The sequence below is a fragment of the Mercenaria mercenaria genome, chromosome 11, assembly GCF_021730395.1.
Source record: "Mercenaria mercenaria strain notata chromosome 11, MADL_Memer_1, whole genome shotgun sequence".
Lineage (NCBI taxonomy): Eukaryota > Metazoa > Mollusca > Bivalvia > Venerida > Veneridae > Mercenaria > Mercenaria mercenaria.
Genome location: NC_069371.1, coordinates 41,593,375 through 41,612,308, shown reverse-complemented (window position 1 = coordinate 41,612,308; position 18,934 = coordinate 41,593,375). Strand labels below are relative to the sequence as shown.

Genomic DNA, 18,934 nt, shown 5'->3' with positions numbered 1-18,934 from the left:
AAGGCAGATGCTCCCCAAATTTAGTGAAAATACACAGAAGTTATATACAGGGTTTTCTATTTTAGTCCGCGTGTTTAGTCTAGTCGCGGCCCCGTGAAGAAGTTAAACAAAATTATCTGAAAACACTTGAGAGATTTCCATCAAGGATGCTACAGACTAAGCTTGATGAAGATATATTAACAGTTCAAGAGAATAAGTCGTGTAAAGGTTTATCTCCCACTTTTGAGGACAATAAAGGGGGTCAAGTAAAACTTTTAAGCACATTTGAGATAGTTCCATACAAAGATGCTACATACAACATTTATTCAAAATCTACCAAGTGTATTAAAGTGTTTTCTATTTTAAGCTCTGTTGGCTCCTAGATGAAGGCTATCGGAACAAATAATATTGAGAAAGGTTAATGACAAAATGCTGCAGACCAGGTTTTGTGAAATCCTGACCATTTGTTTTATAGGAGAAGATGTTTATATAATTTTATATTTTCTGCCCTGGCGGTCCTAAGAAGGTGTCAAACAGATCGTTTGAGAAATCTTGAAAGAATTCCTTACAACCTCTAGCTGTCCCTTATTGTTTCTTCTCAAGGGAAGGAACACTTTTGGTGAACATGTCACACTTGACTGAGCATGTAATGGAAACAAGGATATCGTCAAAGGAATCCGATTTCCCGTAGAGCACCGCCATCTTGGACTCATGAATATTCATTAACTAGCCTCTAGCCCAATATGTGTTTATGCATACTCAATCTTTATTTCAGTCTTTAGGGCAATACAACTACGTAAAATAACAGAACAACAAGACACAATAATAAAGTTTAAATCATGTAACTCCTCGATTGAATATATCATAGTAAAGAATCGAGATTAAAGAAATGAATATGCATCATCTAAAAATAGACTCCCGCCAAAAAAATATTACGTAATGAAATTGTCCCTGGTCACGTGATTTTTTAGCTACTAACGTTGCTTTCTTTTGAGTACTTTTTACTCTTCCTGTTTTGTTTTTCGAATCGTAAATGCATGTATGAAATTACTTTGTGTTAAGTGTACAGGTACTCGCTGATGTAGTCGCGTGGTGAAAATATCCGGAAGTGAAATATTATATTAAAAAAGAACTTTGGTTTATGTTAAAACTGTTAATACTAAGATTAGATCACAGAAGAGATTTTTTCTCATTGCATTTTTAAACATTTGTAACATTATGCTAAAACAATATCCCTTAAAAAGAATACCGGTATTTTATATGCGCTAGAAGGAACCTTTCGGTAAGCTAAATCTTGTTTAAGAAATAATTTATAGCAAAACGGTGCTTTAACACTATTTATACACGATGGGCAGTTATACTCCTGGCGTAATAATATCACGAGGGCGCAGCAAAGAGCGTGACGACCTAACAGTTGGCGCCATGCATGCGCGAAGAAACAGCTCTGTCATATTTTATTTAAATTTTACAATAAAATTCATACTAGAATCGAAATAATTTATAGCAAAATGTTGTTTAAACACTATTTATACACTCGGGCGGTTATACATCAATCGAAATAACTATTACGCCCGGCGTATAACTGCCATCGTGTATAAATAGTGTTAAAGCACCGTTTTGCTATAAATTATTTCTTAATTAAACAACACTGAGAGAGACGTATACAAGAATGGTACACCCCATGTTTGTGAAGATCTCTCAATCAGTTCATATGTAGTTGTTTTAAGGTTAATTCTTCTCTATACGTAGCTCTTGCGGGATGTGTTAAAAAGATACAAAGTCCTTGATATCACTGAATAACAGAAGACAAATATAAAATAGAGGATATCTGTTAGTTCTGGTACCCAAAACTAAAATGATTTGATTTGATTTGATTTGATTTCTAAGTTTTAAGTAATGTATCGTCGCAAGGGAAATCTTCCCCAGTTGCGTACCTGGCTTGCAAGAAACGGAAGGTTTGGAGACCGCCGAGTATTTATGGATGAGTGGTGATAAGATTAACTGTAGTGTGTCAAGATATATGCATGGGGGATTCTGGCCCAACACGAAAATTGTTCAGAATTAACTCAGGTTGTCAAATCAGTTTGACTACCTATCAATGATATAATGAATATTAATTATTCATTTAAAATTGCCACCCTAAGCTGTTTAAACTTTTTCAACGCTGTTCTTTTTTTTTTCTTTGGCAAAACGAAAGTATTTCCTGATGGCGCGTCCTTTTGTTCGTCTACCTTTCTGTCATATTTCGTGTCCGGAGCAATTTCCCGCATCAATTTGACGGGAAATGAAGATTCTTTTTTGACCGCCTGCACCTGGCGTATTTTTTGCGCTGGGTCGAAATCAGTAGGAACGGGAAAAAAAGGTGGAAATTCCGAAGTTTAAACGCACCTAGCTTGTAATTTTAAAGGGATTTAGTTTTTTGGGTCAGTTTTCTAAAAATGATAGGTGTTGTAGCGGTGATTTCTCAAATTATTTAAAGCATTAAGAAATACAATAGTTATGTGAAATCTTACATAGTATTAACTCCCTGTAAAAATCAAAGTTCTGTTCACTCGGAAAAAAAATGAAAGATGTTGCCATTTTGTTGGTTTTGTTATCAAGAATGAATACTTCAGTTTCTTCGACTACTGTAATTTTGCCCCTGAAACTTCCAGAAAAGCATGTAAATTACAACTGAGACCGATAGTATAAGCTAAATAAAACATTTATTACCAAGCAAAAAATTGACTTTCAAGAACCACTTGTACGTAACGCAAATCACGTGAATTCCATTTCATGTGAATAAACTTAGAAACGTGAGAAAATATTTAGCCAATGCTGCAAAGGATAGCTATGTATATTTTGACAACCACATCTGTTGGCATTTTCAGGAGAAAACATTCAAGCTTTTTATGATAGCTGAGATCTTTTGAAGTTTTTACTTTTTTATACAACGCGTAAAAATATCGATTTCCTACATGGAGGAAAACAGTTGTTTCTTACGAGTATTGTAAATGAGTGTTCATGTAACCCATAGGAGCTCGGAGTCTCGGTCCTATTCCCCCAACGCTGTTTCTATATGTTTCCCCTTTATTCCATGACAGAAGCATCAAACTCAAAGACTATAATCTTATTTTGCTTAGATCGTAACTTTTATCAATTACAGTCAAGGTGCGGTCAGTCTACTAGCATCTTGATGGTAATTAATTATGGTTACTATTTGAAAAAAGACATACTCTTTAAGGTTAATATTCGGTCGAAGTATAAAGGCAGAACAGCACCGGAAAAGTACGATCTGACGATTTTATCGGGTCAGCACGTGCGTCCCTTACAACAGAAACGCAGAAAACAAAGTCATGTAGAAGGCAAGGTAAAGTCAACTATCGAACAGAAACTAGAAAAAGGTCTTGAGCTTTTTTTACAGTGAATATTACCTTTATTTTGATTTCAATGGTGTACATGTATCATGTTCAAACACAATTAGAGAACATTTCCGTAGCATAGATTTATACAAACATTGATTACACTTAAACACTATCTCTTTCATTTTGAGCGTGTTTTGTTAAATGATTTTTCACATACTTGCGATTCAGAATTATTTCTGGTTACGACATTTTGTTGATTGAGACCCTAATTTGATCATTTTGCGTATAAAAGAAATCTACAATATAACATTTCGCTGTTGTAAATATATCTTTTAAAACAGATGCTTCCTGTGGTATTACTTAGAAACGTTTTACATGAAAACAGTTTCATAATATTCAATCTTCAGAAATATAATTCCGCACAAGTGTTGTCATTTATATGAGGTTATACCGGATACCGGTTTCATTCTGTGTCAACCTGATAAATGACGTAAAGCATTGACTTCCGGTCTAAGAAACATGCTTAATTAGTCTAACTATATTACAAGGTAAACTTTTTGGTAAGCCATTTTGTAAAAATCTATTCGGTGGCCAGTTATTTTGCTAATGTTAAACATAACTGAGAATGACAGATCTATGAAGTACATATACTAGTATACCGTTGACCATTAGCGCAAATAGGAAACAACTTTCATTTAGAAAAAGTCGCTTTGTGTTTATACATTGCAAATGCAGGTTCTCAACTTGCCATTATATTAAAAAGTATGGGATTCGAAAGCTTCTGTCTTTTTCGTTGTTTTTAGAACAAAAATCTTATCGCAATACCGACCCGTTGAAACTGGCCGAAAATAAGTATTGAAAATATACAATACAAAGTTATTGAACTTATACAGCGTAACGTTTAATGTGTATTCTAATATGGCTAACAATGCTTTAATCATCACAACGATGTTATGTTGACGTCACGTTAACGTGATATTTAGCGCCATGTACGCATCAAGAAATAGCGCTTTCAGATTTCATGAAATATTTTACTTAATAACATGTTTTAAACGAAATGTCACATTGCACAAATGTTTTGATTAATTTATACACATACTGAATTAGTTATTCGCTTTGCTGAATAATTCACAATAACTTTCGCTCGAACTGAATTCTGCCGCAAGAAGTATTACCGTTTCCGGTCCTGGCGTGTTTTATCAAATACCTACTATTGGGGCCATGCTTGCGCGAAGAAACATTTCCATCATATTTAATATTAATTCTACAATAAAGAAAATATTCGAATCGAAATAATTTATAGCAAAACAGTGCTTTATCACTATTTACACACTCGGGCGGTTATACGACGTCCGAAATAATTTCACGAGGGCTGCGCCCTCGTGAAATTATTACACCCGACGTATAACCGCCCAACGTGTATAAGTAATGATAAAGCACTGTTTTGCTATAAATTATTTCTTACAATGTAAGTATATGAATTCTGGTCGTGTTTCCTGTAATGTATACAAAGCAATCTGAAACTCACTTTAGAAATCATTAATTATAGCTAAAACACTTTCTGCTACTTCAATACTTTATGTAATTAGGCATCATTGCCGACCATATTCCGGATGCATGATTTTGGGGCCATAATGTCGTTGAAATTAACGAGAAACTGAAAGCTAGCATTTGTACAATGTGACCGCTTTTTGAGCAGCGCCACATGAAAGACCAAACTCGAAGTGGAAATTCTTGTAATGTGAATTGACGTACATTTCTCCTCTCTGATATGATTGCTCTTCAAAAGGGTTGTTTGTAGTTGTGATAGATACCGGTATTATCTAATATATTATACCATACTTAGAAGCGCCCTTTTCATGAAAAACACGTTCAAAGGTGCTTTACATACAAAGGAAGACAACCACTCAATGCTCAAAAGTCCTCCTCACCAGAACAGAAACAGAGCGATCTAATCAGAGGGACAGGGTGAGAGAAAGCCCTAAGAACAGGCATGTCCTAGCTCTTAGTGAGTATTCAGCCTGTTCTTCAACGTGTCATGTGTATAGCACCGATACACGCGAATCCGTCTTTCCTGAAAAAAAAACAGTACAGGCCTCTTAGCTGGGTGGGAGACATTCAAGAGCATTTCAGAAATTTCCAACAATATTTAAATAAACTTGCGTACGCTTTGGAAAATTGGCTGTACTTTTACCTGCCTGAATAAAAAGAAAAATACAATGTTTCATAATAATATGGTATATAAAATTAATCACGTCTATGCGCAATAAAGTCTTCAAGCGCTTTTCTTATTGTTAGTATAACAGCATAGAGTCTGCCATGTAATATATTATATGTGTTTACGTCTCATGTCAGTGTTGATTAACCCTTACCCTGCAAAATTTCTAAAATGGACTGATCCATCATTCCGTTCGGGCAGTACCATTTATTATTTAAAGGACTGTTCATGGAAAATTTACTGACTAAAAAGCGAACAGTGCAGACCATGATCAGCCTTCACGGATGTGCAGGCTAATCTTGTTCTGCACTGGCCACAAGGGCAAAGGCATTATTATTTGCCGCCAGCAGGCTAAAGGTTAACTGTTGACTTAAAAAAAAACTGGATTAGAAATGCTAGTCATTTCAAGTCATATAACTTAGCCTTTACAATGCTGGTCACAATTTATTCTGCCCATGCGACCATTGTAGATCATACATCCGTGCAGTCTGATCATGATCTGCACTGTTCGCTATTCAGCAAGTATCTTTTTGGTAGATGTACGCACCCCTTTTAGAAGTTAATGGTACTGTCCAAATTTGAAGACGAACAAATTCATTAAAGAAACTTAGCAAGGTAAGGATTACGGCAGTGGTCACGTAACGACAATCGGCAAATTACGTGTGCTCCGTAAGTGATTTCGGTATTCTCTAGTTTTAACGGAAATTAATGTTCGCGTTGAACTACGTTTTCTTCCGAAGAATGCCGAATTTTCTAACGAGAACACGTAATCACACGGAAATTACCGAGTGTCGTTACGGGTCTACTGTCTTAATGTCTAACTATTAATATAAAATTGATATAAAGTAAGATACATGAAATCAAGTTGCATTGAATACTTTTCAAATGTACGTTATTCTTCACGAAATTCCCACGACAACAAAGCCCCCTTTCTCCACTGTTTTTTTTATACTTTCAAAATAGTTCATGGGAAAACTCTATACTGTTCTAAAGTGTGAAATGTTGATAGGAATTTCAGAACCTGCCAGCTACTTTTTTTTCTTTCACCAAGCCGTGTATAAATATCTAGCAAACAGTTATTTGAAGCGTTGGCGTTGGCGTTGGCGTTGGCGTTGGCGTTGGCTGTAGCTTGTTAACTTTAGTGCATTTGTAACGATCGGAATCTACTGTGTTTAAGTTAGATCGTACAAATAGGAAAAACATGGTTGTTATATTTAATATGATACCGTGGACAGTACTATATTTATTCATATCGTTTAACCGACGTGTAATTGCAATGGACAAACAAATGGAGGAACCAGTATGTACATCTAGATTCGACTACGAATATAAAATGTTACATAAAATGGTGATGCTGGAAATAGAACAAAACAAATTAAAGGAATTAATGGCAGAAATGAACAAGCTACCAAACATACTTACAGGTAAAAGTCATTTTATATTCTGAATTCGTAAATATTGTTTCAATACGAATAATGTGGCCGTTAGATTATTGCAGATAAGGATCAAATGTAGGCATTTTAAAAAAAACACGCACCAGTAAAAGTTTGCTGACACGCCTATCTTTACACATATATACAACTTTACAAGAATTTAGTTAAATGAGTTTAGTTATGAAATGTTCGAGTTTTGCGCCATGCTTTCAATTTCATTTCCAGTTTTTTTATCTTTTCCAACAATGATCACTTTGCCATGTGTACTATTTTGGTCAACGCTCGTATTTCATTTTTGTACCGTTCCTTCTTAAAGCAGTACATATCTTACCCGTCACAAATTCCATATTTTCCGTGTAACTGAACATGATAGAAGAAAGTTTTATTTCTGTAGGCCTACTTGCTGTCTGATCACCAATAATTTTATTGCAAAACATGGGTTTCTCGTAATTTCTTCCTACTTTGTACAACCATGCATACGTTAGTTATATAACTTTACTAAAGGTCACAATGAGTGGTAGTTACATTCCTATGTCCAAAAGTGCTTGTTATACTGGGAGTTCCTATGTTAATATTGGTCCATGAAGCATTTTAAGTTTATTTTATATCAACAGTTTAAATTGATATACAAAATGTATTGTTTTCATGTTAAATAGGACAGTAGTACTTATTTTAACAAATGACATAAAAATAATCAAATTTCCGAAAAGTTTGTGAACTAAACTGAAAAGTTTGTTAAGAATGTACTCTTTGATTTTAAGAGACACGCCTACATGTGGAATTCAAAATTCAAAAAATGTCAAGTGTTTAAGTTTTTATTTTGTATTTTTGAAAAATCATAAATCATTTTTTTCAAAGTTCATATGATAATACGATATAAATAATGGTATCACTGTTTGTAGTTTGCGTCAGATAATTATCGCTGTAGACCAGACATATGCGTGTAATTGAATACTTTTGTTTCTTCATTTGCACTGAACACACCTTTCATTTTATCCAAATTATTATTGAATGTTTATTTCGGAAGTTTTAATACTTTTTACAATTATGCTACACATAATGCTTTTTCAGGATCATTTGATATATTTAGTATATTAATTACTCCATAACCTTAGACATCATACGAATTGAGAAAGAAGTGCTTTATTGTTTTTTTTTCAGAGAGTTAATGTAAAACATAATGAAAGACTTATTGTGAGCAGTTTTTAGAAGAAATACCATATCACAAGTCATTTTTGGACGTAAAATCGTATCATCAACCATGTTTGGTATTCATCATGTCTACGTAATAACTACAGATAACATGTTTTGTTTGTTTTGTTGGGTTTATTGTAGCACCGACAAAATTATATGTCATATGGCGACTTTCTAGCTTTGATGCTGGAGGAAGACCCAAGGTGCCCCTCCGTACATTATTTCATCACGGGTGGGCACCTGGGTAAAACCAACGACTTTCCGTAAGCTCAATGGCTTCCTCGCATAAAGAATTTAACGCCTCGAGTGTGGCTCGAACCAACATTGGTGAGATGTATGTGATTCAAAGGCGGTGACCTTAACCACTCAGCCACGGAGGCCCCACAGATGAAATGAGTCTACCAAGAACTTTCTGAATCCTCTGTACAGTCATACAAACATCTAAAGTCGGATGAAGAATTTCTCATCTTTTAATTTACAAAAATGTACTAGTTTGTTGAAATGAAAAGTCTGTATTAGAAACTTATTTGATCAAATACATAAAACATCCTGCAAAAATAGTATATGCATATTACTATTATAATGTTGCGTTGTCAAAAGCAATCGTGTCTAGTTTCTTCAGAACTGTATTCTATATTACAGAAGAGAGCCTTCAAAATCGAGCAACAGTTGGCCGTGTAGAAAAAAGGCTGAAAGAGATAGATGCAAAAAAGTCGTTCAGTGGGACAGGAAACACATACGTCCGCTGGGGAAGAACAGAATGTCCCGGAAATGGGACAGAAATGGTGTACAAGGGGTATGCCGCAAGCAATTATTTATGTTTACCGGAGGAACCAGTGTGGGGTGTGTACGAAGATTCAGAGCAGACAGCTGGGACGGTCTATGGAGCAGAGTACGAACTGTATAGTAGAAATATGGATAAGTTCTTTGGAAAGGCCTTGGCCAACAACGATGTGCCATGTTGTGTCTGTAGGACAAAGAGACCAAGTGTTCTGTTTATACCAGGTCGAAACATCTGTTATGACGGATGGACGTTGGAATATAGCGGATATCTCACCAGTGGACATGACAGCCATCATGCAACCGAATTTGTTTGCCTTGATGTCAACCCAGAGATTATAGCTGGAGGAGTATCTGATGTCGATGGAAAGCTGTTCTATTTTGTTGAGGCACGCTGTGGGTCACTGCGATGTCCACCTTACGTGAACGGACGTGAGCTTACATGTGCTGTGTGCTCAAAATAACCGATTAACTAGGGTTCCAGACATTTCAGAGAGATGTTCTCGTATTTAATTTTGTTTTACTACTGCGCTGTTGCTTAAGGCAGATATAAACTATAACTGTTTTAAAACATTAATTTTAAGAAGATATAACAACAAATCAAATTTAAAAACTATATTTAACTAAGTCACTCACCTGGCCAGAATAATGTCATAACATAATGTATCTTTAAAAGTAAGATTTGGTAGCCGTTTAAAAGGTATTATTCTATTTTTAGCTGGGTTAAGCAATAGAAAAAGTTGACAAATAAGGATGCTGCTCCCCAAATTTGGTGAAAATATACAGAAGTTGTATACTGTCTTTCTATTTTAGTCCGCTTTCGCGGCCCCGTGAAGGAGTTAAACAAAGTTATCTGAAAACACTTATGTCCATCAAGGATACTAGAGACTAAGTTCCATCAACGATGCTAGAGACTAAGTTTGATCAAGATATATTAACAGTTTAAGAGAATAAGTTGTGTAAAGGTTTATCTCCCGCTTTTAAGGTCAATATAGGGGGTAAAGTAAAACCTTTAAACACATTTAAGAGAATTCCATACAAAGATTCTGCATACAACATTTGTTGAAGATCTACAAAGTAGTTTAAAGATTTTCTATTTTAAGCTCTTTTGGCTCCTAGATGAAGGCTATCGGAACAAACAATATTGAGAGAGGTTCATGCCCAAATGTTGCAGACCAAGTTTTGTGAAATCCTGACCATTTGTTTCATAGGAGAAGATGTTTATATAATTTTTATTCTGCCCTGGCGGTCCTAAGAATGGGTCAAATGGACCGTTTGGGAAATCTTTGAAGAATTCCATACAACCTCTATGGGTCCCTTATTTAGCATTAAACAACACTGAGAGATACGCATACAACAATGGTACAGACCAAGTTTTGTGAAGATCTCTGAATCAGTCCATGTGTAGTTGTTTTAAGGTTATTTTTATACGTAGCTCATGCGGGATGTGTTGAAAAGATGAAATATTTTTGATATCACTGAATAACAGAAGACAAATATTAAACAGAGGACATCTATTAGTTCTGGCACCCAAAACTAAAATGATTTCTTTGATTTCTAAGTTTTAAGTAATTTATCGAAGCAAGGGAAATCTTTCCCAGTTGCGTACTTGGCTTGCAAGAAACGGAAGGTTCCGATACCTCCGCGTATTTATGAAGGAGTGGTGGTAGGATTAACTGTAGTGTGTCAAGATATATGTATGGGAGATTTTGGCCCAACACGAAAATTGTTCAGAATTAACTCAGGTTGTCAAATCAGTTTGACTACCTATTAATGATATAATGAATACTTATTATTCATTTAAATTTGCCACCCTAAGCCGTTAAATCGTTTTTACGCTGTTTTTTTTTTCTTTGGCGAAACGTAAGTATTACCTAATGGCGCGTCCTTTTATGTCCGTCTACCTTTCTGGCATATCTGGTGTCCAGAGTATAAGTTAATAACCATTCGAGATATTGACTTCAGACTTGGCATACAAGTTGATGGCGACGAGACGATGAGCACAGCGCAAGGTCAAAGATCAAGGTCACAAATGGAGCTGAGATGTCATTTTTTCTCTCTCATATTTCATGTCCAGAGCATAACTTAATAACCTTTCAAGAAATTGATTTCAACGTGTATAACTTTAAAATTATGCAAGGTATTGACTTCAACCTCGGCATATAGGTAGCTGACGATAAAACGATGAGAAGAGTGCATAAACTTAGCCGGTAGATCAAAGGTCACAAACCGAGTTCAAATGTCAAATCTATCCTTTGTGCCCGGAGCACAACTTCAAATCTTTTCAAGATATTGACTCTAAACACGGAATATAGGTGGGCAGTGGTGTGACGATTTAAGGAATATAACAATCTACAATACTTCCCCTACCCACATTAACATCCGCCCCTCACCCAAAATAAAAAAAAATCACTTTTTAAGGGACTTGGCTTTCGGGGTCAGTTTTCTAAATATAATAGGTGTTGTATTGCTGATTTCTCAGATTAATTTAAAGCATTAAGAAATACAATAGTTATCTGAAATCTTACTTAGTAGTAGCCCTCTCGTAAAAAAACAAAGATGTTGCCATTTTGTTGCTTTTGTTATCAAGAATGAATACTTGATTTTCTTTGACTATTGTAATTTTGCCCCTGAAACTTCCAGAAAAGCATGTAAATTACCACTAGGCTAAATAGAAATTCTTTCTCAAACAAAAATTTGACTATCGAGACCCACTCGTACGTAACGCAAATCGCGTGAATTCCATTTCATGTGAATAAACTGAGAAACGTGAGAAAATATTTAGTCTGCATCTGTTGACATCAATGCTGCAACTGATAGCTGTGTATATTTTGACAACTACATCTGTTGGCATTTTCAGGAGAAAAGTTCCAAGATTTGTGTGAAAGCTGAGATCTTTTGAAGTTTTTACTTTCTTTTTAAAGAAGCAACGTGTAAAATTACAGATTTCCTACATAGAGGGAAACAGTTGTTTCTTATGGGTATTTCAAGTGAGTGTTACCCATAGGAGCTCGGAGTCTTGGTCGTATTTCTCCGATACTGATTCTACTTGTTTCGCCTTTATTCCGTGACAGAATCATCAAACTCAAAGAATCATCAAACTCAAAGAATATAATTGTACCCCCCGACAACAAAGTTGTAAGGTGGGGTATACCGGTTTCAGGTTGTCTGTCTGTCCGTCCGTCCGTCCGTCTGTCTGTCCGTAGACACAATCTTGTGCGCACCATCTCTCCTCATCCCCTTGACACAATTTAATGATGTGCATTGGGCATGTTAGGTTCTTTCAGAAAAAATAAATTGCAGAGTTACGGGACTTTGTTTTTTGTTACTATACTATATACATAGACACAATCTTGTGCGCACCATCTCTCCTCATCCCCTTGACACAATTTAATGAAACTTCCCACAAGTTATCAGTAACAACAGCAGTTGTGCATGGGGCATGTTAGGTTCTTTCAGAAAAAAAAATTGCAGAGTTACGGGAATTTGTTGTTTGTTACTTTACTATATACATAGACACAATCTTGTGCGTACCATCTCTCCTCATCCCCTTGACACAATTTAATGATACTTCCCACAAGTGATCATTAACAACATTAGATGTGCTTGGGGCATGTTAGGTTCTTTCAACAACAAAAATTGCAGAGTTATGGGACTTTGTTTTTTGTTAACATACTATGTACATATAGTCTGCATATGCAATCTTGTGTGCGCCTAATCTTCCGAACCCTTGCACACAATTTAATGAAACTTCACACAAGTTATCAGTACCAACCCTAGTTGTGCATGTTGCATGTTACGTTCTTTTAGATAAATATTCTGCATAGTTAAGGGACTTTGTTTTTTGTTACTATACTGTATACATACAGTCTGTATACATACAGTCCACATAATTATGCAATCTTGTGTGCGACAATTTGCAATTTACTGTGTCAGTGCATGCGGGGGGTACATTCATCACCTTTAGTGATAGCTCTAGTTTTATTTTGCTTATATCTTAACTTTTATCAATATAATCAAGGTGCCGTCAGTCTACCGTAATGTAATACAAATGTAATTAACATCTTCTATTGTTTCGTGTCTGTTGCTTTTTTTAGTTGTTGTTCTTGATGATGATGTTGTTATAAAAAGATTTACAGCCATAAGCCCAAACCTTCTCTTTGTTTACTGAAAACTAGCTAGTTTTCAGTCTCAAGACCAATGTGACCTTGGCCTAATGATATAAGAACAATAAAACCATCTATTGACCATAGGCAGTCATCCTGTGAAGCTTGACAATGTAGACCAAAGACTTCCCAGTTATTGTCTACAAACTCTTCAGTCTTGAAGATAGTTACCTTGACCTTTGACCTATAATTTCTCAAAGCAAAATTGGGTCATCTATTGGTCATATGCAATCATCCTATGGACTTTTAGCACAAAAGGCCGTAACCATTCCTAGTTATAAAGTGGAAACTGTTAGGTTTCAAGGTCAATGTAACATTGACGTTTGACCTACTAACCACCAAAACAATAGGGATTATCTACTGAAAAGGCAAACGCATATCTGATTGTTTGGTCTATGTATAATAGAAATATTGTCCTACCCATGATTTTCTAAGTCCAAAAGGGGGCATTATTCTTGCAAAAAGCATTGTAGAGTTACGGTACTTGCTGTGCAGAGTTAACTTTAAATGACAAAAACCGGTAAGAGTTCCAAGTTTTATAGCATTAGCTTTGACCGTGAAAGAGAAAATTTGACGTAAACGCAAAAGTTAACCAAAAAATCTGATATTTTCTAAGTCTAAAATGGGCCATAATTCTTGCAAAAAGCAAGACGTAGTTATGTTTCTTGCTGTACAGAGTCAGTTTTTGATAATAAACAAGTGTTGTAAGTTTCAAAGCGATTGCTTTGATAGCTTACCTAAACACAAAAGTTAACCAAGAAATCTGATATTTTCTAAGTCCAAAAGGGACTATAATTTTTGCAAAAAGCAGGATGGAGTTATGCTTCTTGCTGTACAGAGTCAAGAATTGATGGTGAACAAGTGTTGCAAGTTTCAAAGCAATAGCTTTGATAGTTTAGGAGAAATAAAATGACCTAAACATAAAACTTAACCAGGCAACGCCAACGCCGACGCCGATTAAGCGATGACAAAAAATCAGATGAACTAAAAACGACCTTTCGTATGCTAGCTGGATGGCTTCCGCACACCAAAGAACTCTAAATCCCTTGCAGGGTTTCCAAACAACAGTGAGAGGCAAGTGATTTGAAGTAAGTGGTCTCAACCAGTGCCAACAAGTCAATACAGATATTTTCAACCGAATTCAGTCAAATTACAATGTCTATGCAATATGCGGATTATTGCTTCCTTATGGCAAATGCAGTTACCTATTTGTTTGTACTAAGCTGACGAGTTATTATTTGGATTAGTAAATACAATAGTATACAGTCAGACAACGTATGCCTCAAATCAATATAATTCGAACACACATCATGGCAGGTATACAATCCCAATAAGGGAGTTGACATGAAATATGTTAGTCAACATGAAAAAATACAGACTTCACTGCTTGTAGCAGAAGTAAACAGAGATTGAATATCCAGCTACCATACACGGTTCATTCTACCTACCAGGTAGGGTTCAGTTTTGCTACTTTTTAGAAACATTGTTTTCAAGTATATAACGAAAGTTTGAAAAACAGAATATGAGTGCAACACTGGAATTTGATGTGTGTAAACCAGATATATGACCATGAGATAAATTTAAACGCATTTGGCATTTTGCAGAAATCATTCAAGTCTATGGCATCACTAATAGTATTTACATCTGACCAACAGAGTCAAACAAATGTCCTTAATTTTCGCTTTTAGGAAAGTGTTAGTCATTATGTTTATGTGCCAATGTGAATATGGTAAATACATGCAGTATATTTGTTTTCAGTGAAATGTTAACATATCTTTCAGCAAGTGAACCCCACGTACAATATTTTTACGAGCTAGGTAGTCACAAGTGAAGATCCAATGTAAGAATGAGAAGTGCTGTCCACTCATAACCTTTAGCCTGCTGGCGGCATGTGATTCTGCCTTAGCGACCAGTGCAGAACAAGATCAGCCTGCACATCCATGCAGGCTGATCATGGTCTACGTTATTCGCTATTCCGTCGGTAAATTTTCAGTGAACGCCCCTTCAAATAATAAATGGTATTGCCCAAATTGAATGATAGATCAGTCCATTTTAGAAATTTAGCAGAGTAAAGGTTAGTTATATGAGTTAAGGCAGTGGCCCCGTAATGACAATCGCCAAAAACGTTTTATCCGTATGCGAGTTCAGTATGCCATGTTTAGATATGGAAAGCAAAGTTTGCATTGAACTATATGTACATGCACAGAAACGAGCTTAAAAACATATAATACAGTAGTAGCGTTTCTACAAAAACACAGGAATTCAAGTTAAAATCTTTAAGGCTTACGGCAAATCTCCCTCTCTCCACAGCTGTTTTCATACATTTAACCTAGTTGAATTAACATTAATTCATGGAAAAGTGCTAATTGGCATACTCTGTAGTGTTCTTAAATGCGAAATGTTGATTCGGAATTTCAGAGGCAGCCCAGCTGTACTAACATTCCTTCACCAAGCCGTGTATTTATCAGGAACTTTCTAGCAAGCAGTAATTTGAAGCGTTGGCATTGGTTGCAGCTTGTTAACTTTAGTTCTGCATGTTTGCATTTCTTGCGATCGGAATCTACTGTGCTGAAGTTAGATCGTACAAATAGGAAAACATGGTGGCTACATTTAATATGATACCGTGGACAGTACTATATTTATTCATATCGTTTAACCTACGTGTAATTGCAGTGGACAAACAAATGGAGGAACCTGTATGTACATCTAGATTTGACTACGAATATAAAATGTTACATAAAATGGTGGAGCTTGAAACAGAACAAAACAAAATAAAGGAATTAATGGCAGAACTGAACAAGCTACCAAACATACTTAAAGGTAAAAGTCATTTTATATTCTGAATTCGTAAATATTGTTTCAATAAGAATAATGTGGCAGTTAGATTATTGAAGATAGGGATCAAATGTAGGGATTTTTAAAATCGCGCACGAGTAAAATTTTGATGACACGCCTGCCAGTACACTTGTCTACAACACTAATTTAGTTATGAAATCTTTTCGAGTTTCGTGACATTTCCTTTTTTTATCTTTTCCAACAATGATCACTTTGCCATGTGTACTATTTTGGTCAACGCTCGTATTTCATTTCTGTACCGTTCCTTCTTAAAGCAGTACATATCTTACCCGTCACAAATTCCAAGATTTTCCGTGTAACTGAACATGATAGAAGAAAGTTTTATTTCTTTACTTGCTGTCTGATCACCAGTTGCAAAACATGGGTTTCTCGGAACTTCTTCCTGCTTTCCAGAATCATGCATGCGTTAGTTATATGACTTACTAAAGGTCTCGTTGAGTGGTAGTTACATTCCTTTGTCCAAAAGTGTTTGTTATGCAGAGAGCTCCTATGTTAATATTGCTCAATGAAACATATTAAGTTTATTTTATATCAACAGTTTAAATTGACATCTTGCTTTCATATTAACTAAGACAGTAGGACTTCAACAAAAAAATATAAAAATGCCAATTTCCGAAAGGTTTGTGAACTAAACGGACGAGTTTGTAAAACAAATGTACACTTTGATTTTAAAAGCGCCTCCATGTGAAATTCAAAATTTAACAAAAAACATCATAAATCTTTTTTTAAAGTTATTATATGATACGATATAAATTATGGCTTCACTGTCTCTAGTTTGCCTCTTGAGTATTGGTCTAGACAGATATGATAAAATCAAAGCCGTAATTTTGATTATTTTTGTTTCTTCATTTGCATTGAAGAAACATTTTCACTTTATCTAAATTATTATTGAATGTTTATTTTTGATGTTTAAATAGTTTTTACAAATATGCTGAACATAATGTTTCCTCAGGATCATTTAAAGTTTGAGTAATTATGTCAAAAATCCTCAAATTCCTTTTTCTTATAATGTATATCATTTACTCCGTAATTAAGGCATCATAGGAATTGAAAAAGAAGGTATGAATGAATTAAGCTTACACGTTCTATATTATTTAAAAAAGCTGTTTAACATTAACAGTTATTCATACAGTCCCAATATTCCTATAAATGCCTTACAGTAACGTTAGAAGGACCTGTTTTTTTTTTAAAGTAAGACAATGTTATATATAATGAAGACTTAAATTGTTAGCAGTTTTTGGAAGTACCCTATCAGCAGTCATAAAAGCGTATCAAAGGCATTTTTGGTATTCATCATGTCTACGTAATAAGTGTACTACAGATAACATATTTTGTTTGTTTTGTTCGGTTTAACGTCGCACCGACACAATTTTATGTCATATAGCGACTTTCCAGCTTTGATGGTGGAGAAGACCCAAGTGTCACGGGCGGGCACCTCGGTAAAACCACCGACCTTCCGTAAGGTAGCTGGATGACTTCCTCACATGAAGAATTCAACGCCTCGAGTGAGGCTCGAACCCATATCAGTGAGGGGTATGTGATTCAAAGTCAGCGACCTTAATCACTCAGCCACGGAGGCCTCAACATGTAAAATGAGTCTACCAAGAACTTTCTGAAACCTCGGTACAGTCATACAGGCATCTGATGTCGGACTTGTTTTATTGCTTGAGAATTTCTCATCTTTTAATGTACTAGTTTATTGAAATGAAGTCTGTGTAAGAAAACTATTTTGCCAAATACATAAAACATCCTTCAATATATACGCATAAAACATGCTTATTCCTATTATAATGTTGCGTTGTCAAAAGCAATCGTGTCTAGTGTCTCTAGCATTCTTCAGAATTGTATTGTATATTACAGAAGAGAGCCTTCAAACTCAAGCAATAGTAGACCGTGTAGAAAAAAGGCTGAAAGAGATAGACGCAAAAAAGTCGTTCGGTGTGGCAGGAAACACATACGTCCGCTGGGGAAGAACAGAATGTCCTGGAAATGGGACAGACATGGTGTACAAGGGGTATGCAGGTGGTGGGCGTTATGACAAAAAAGGTTCAGCAAGCACTTATTTATGTTTACCCGAGGAACCAGTGTGGGGTGTGTATGAAGATTCAGAGCAGGTGGCTGGAACTGTCTATGGAGCAGAGTATGAACTCTACAATAGAAATATGGATAAGTTCTTTGGAAAGACCTTGCTCGACAACGATGTGCCATGCTGTGTCTGTAGGACAAAGCGGCCAAGTGTTATTATGTTACCAGGTCGAAACATCTGTTATGACGGTTGGATATTGGAATATAGCGGATATCTCACAAGCGGACATGACACCCATCATGCAACCGAATTTGTTTGTTTGGATGGTGAGCCGGAGATTATCGGCGGAGGAGCTTCTGATGTCAATGGAAAGTTGTTCTATTTTGTTGAGGCACGCTGTGGGTCATTGCGATGTCCACCTTACGTGAACGGACGGGAACTTACATGTGCTGTGTGCTCAAAATAATCGTTTAAAAAAGGTTCCTGATATTTAATCTAAAGACATTTCAGAGAGATTTAACAGTGCATTTTTTTCTAGTGTTTAATATTTCGTTTCACTACGCTATTGCTTAAGTTTGTATCAACTACAAATAAAATTTAAAAAACTATATTTAACGAAGTCACTCGCCTGGCTTTAAATATGTCATAACATACTATAGCTCGAAAGATGACATCAAACGGTATATATTTGGAAGTTGTTTAAAGGGTTATTTTTTTTATTTTAGCTGTGTTTAAAAGGGACTGACTATAGATAAAGTGGACAAACAAGGATGCTGCTCACCAAATTTGGTAAAGATATACAGAAGTCATATAAAGGTTTTTTTTTTTTTTTTTAGCCAGCTCTTGCAGCCCCGTGAAGAAATAAAGCAGAACAATCTGAAAAAAAGCTTGTGGAATGTCCATACAAGTTTGGTGAAGATATATTAACAGTTCAAGAA

General features: G+C 35.6%; 2 protein-coding genes across 2 annotated transcripts; both read left to right on the top strand.

The window, feature by feature from the left end:
- Window positions 1-6,647: 6,647 nt before the first annotated feature.
- On the top strand, window positions 6,648-9,412 carry LOC123532550 (uncharacterized). The gene is made up of 2 exons (XM_053518060.1): window positions 6,648-6,965; window positions 8,811-9,412. The coding sequence occupies exons 1-2, from the start codon at window positions 6,743-6,745 to the stop codon at window positions 9,410-9,412; spliced, it is 825 nt and encodes a 274-aa protein (XP_053374035.1). The 5' UTR covers window positions 6,648-6,742.
- A 6,125-nt stretch (window positions 9,413-15,537) lies between these two features.
- LOC123532616 (uncharacterized) lies at window positions 15,538-18,606 on the top strand. Its single transcript, XM_045314087.2, has 2 exons — window positions 15,538-15,934; window positions 17,831-18,606. The coding sequence occupies exons 1-2, from the start codon at window positions 15,712-15,714 to the stop codon at window positions 18,460-18,462; spliced, it is 855 nt and encodes a 284-aa protein (XP_045170022.1). The 5' UTR covers window positions 15,538-15,711; the 3' UTR covers window positions 18,463-18,606.
- Window positions 18,607-18,934: the final 328 nt, after the last annotated feature.

What these genes read in the sequence shown, in the direction of transcription:
- LOC123532616 (XM_045314087.2), top strand. Translation starts at nt 15,712, where the DNA reads ATGGTGGCTACATTTAATATGATACCGTGGACAGTACTATATTTATTC. An exon ending in GCTACCAAACATACTTAAAG is followed by an intron (nt 15,935 to 17,830) that starts GTAAAAGTCATT and finishes TGTATATTACAG; the next exon opens with AAGAGAGCCTTCAAACTCAA.
- LOC123532550 (XM_053518060.1), top strand. Translation starts at nt 6,743, where the DNA reads ATGGTTGTTATATTTAATATGATACCGTGGACAGTACTATATTTATTC. An exon ending in GCTACCAAACATACTTACAG is followed by an intron (nt 6,966 to 8,810) that starts GTAAAAGTCATT and finishes TCTATATTACAG; the next exon opens with AAGAGAGCCTTCAAAATCGA.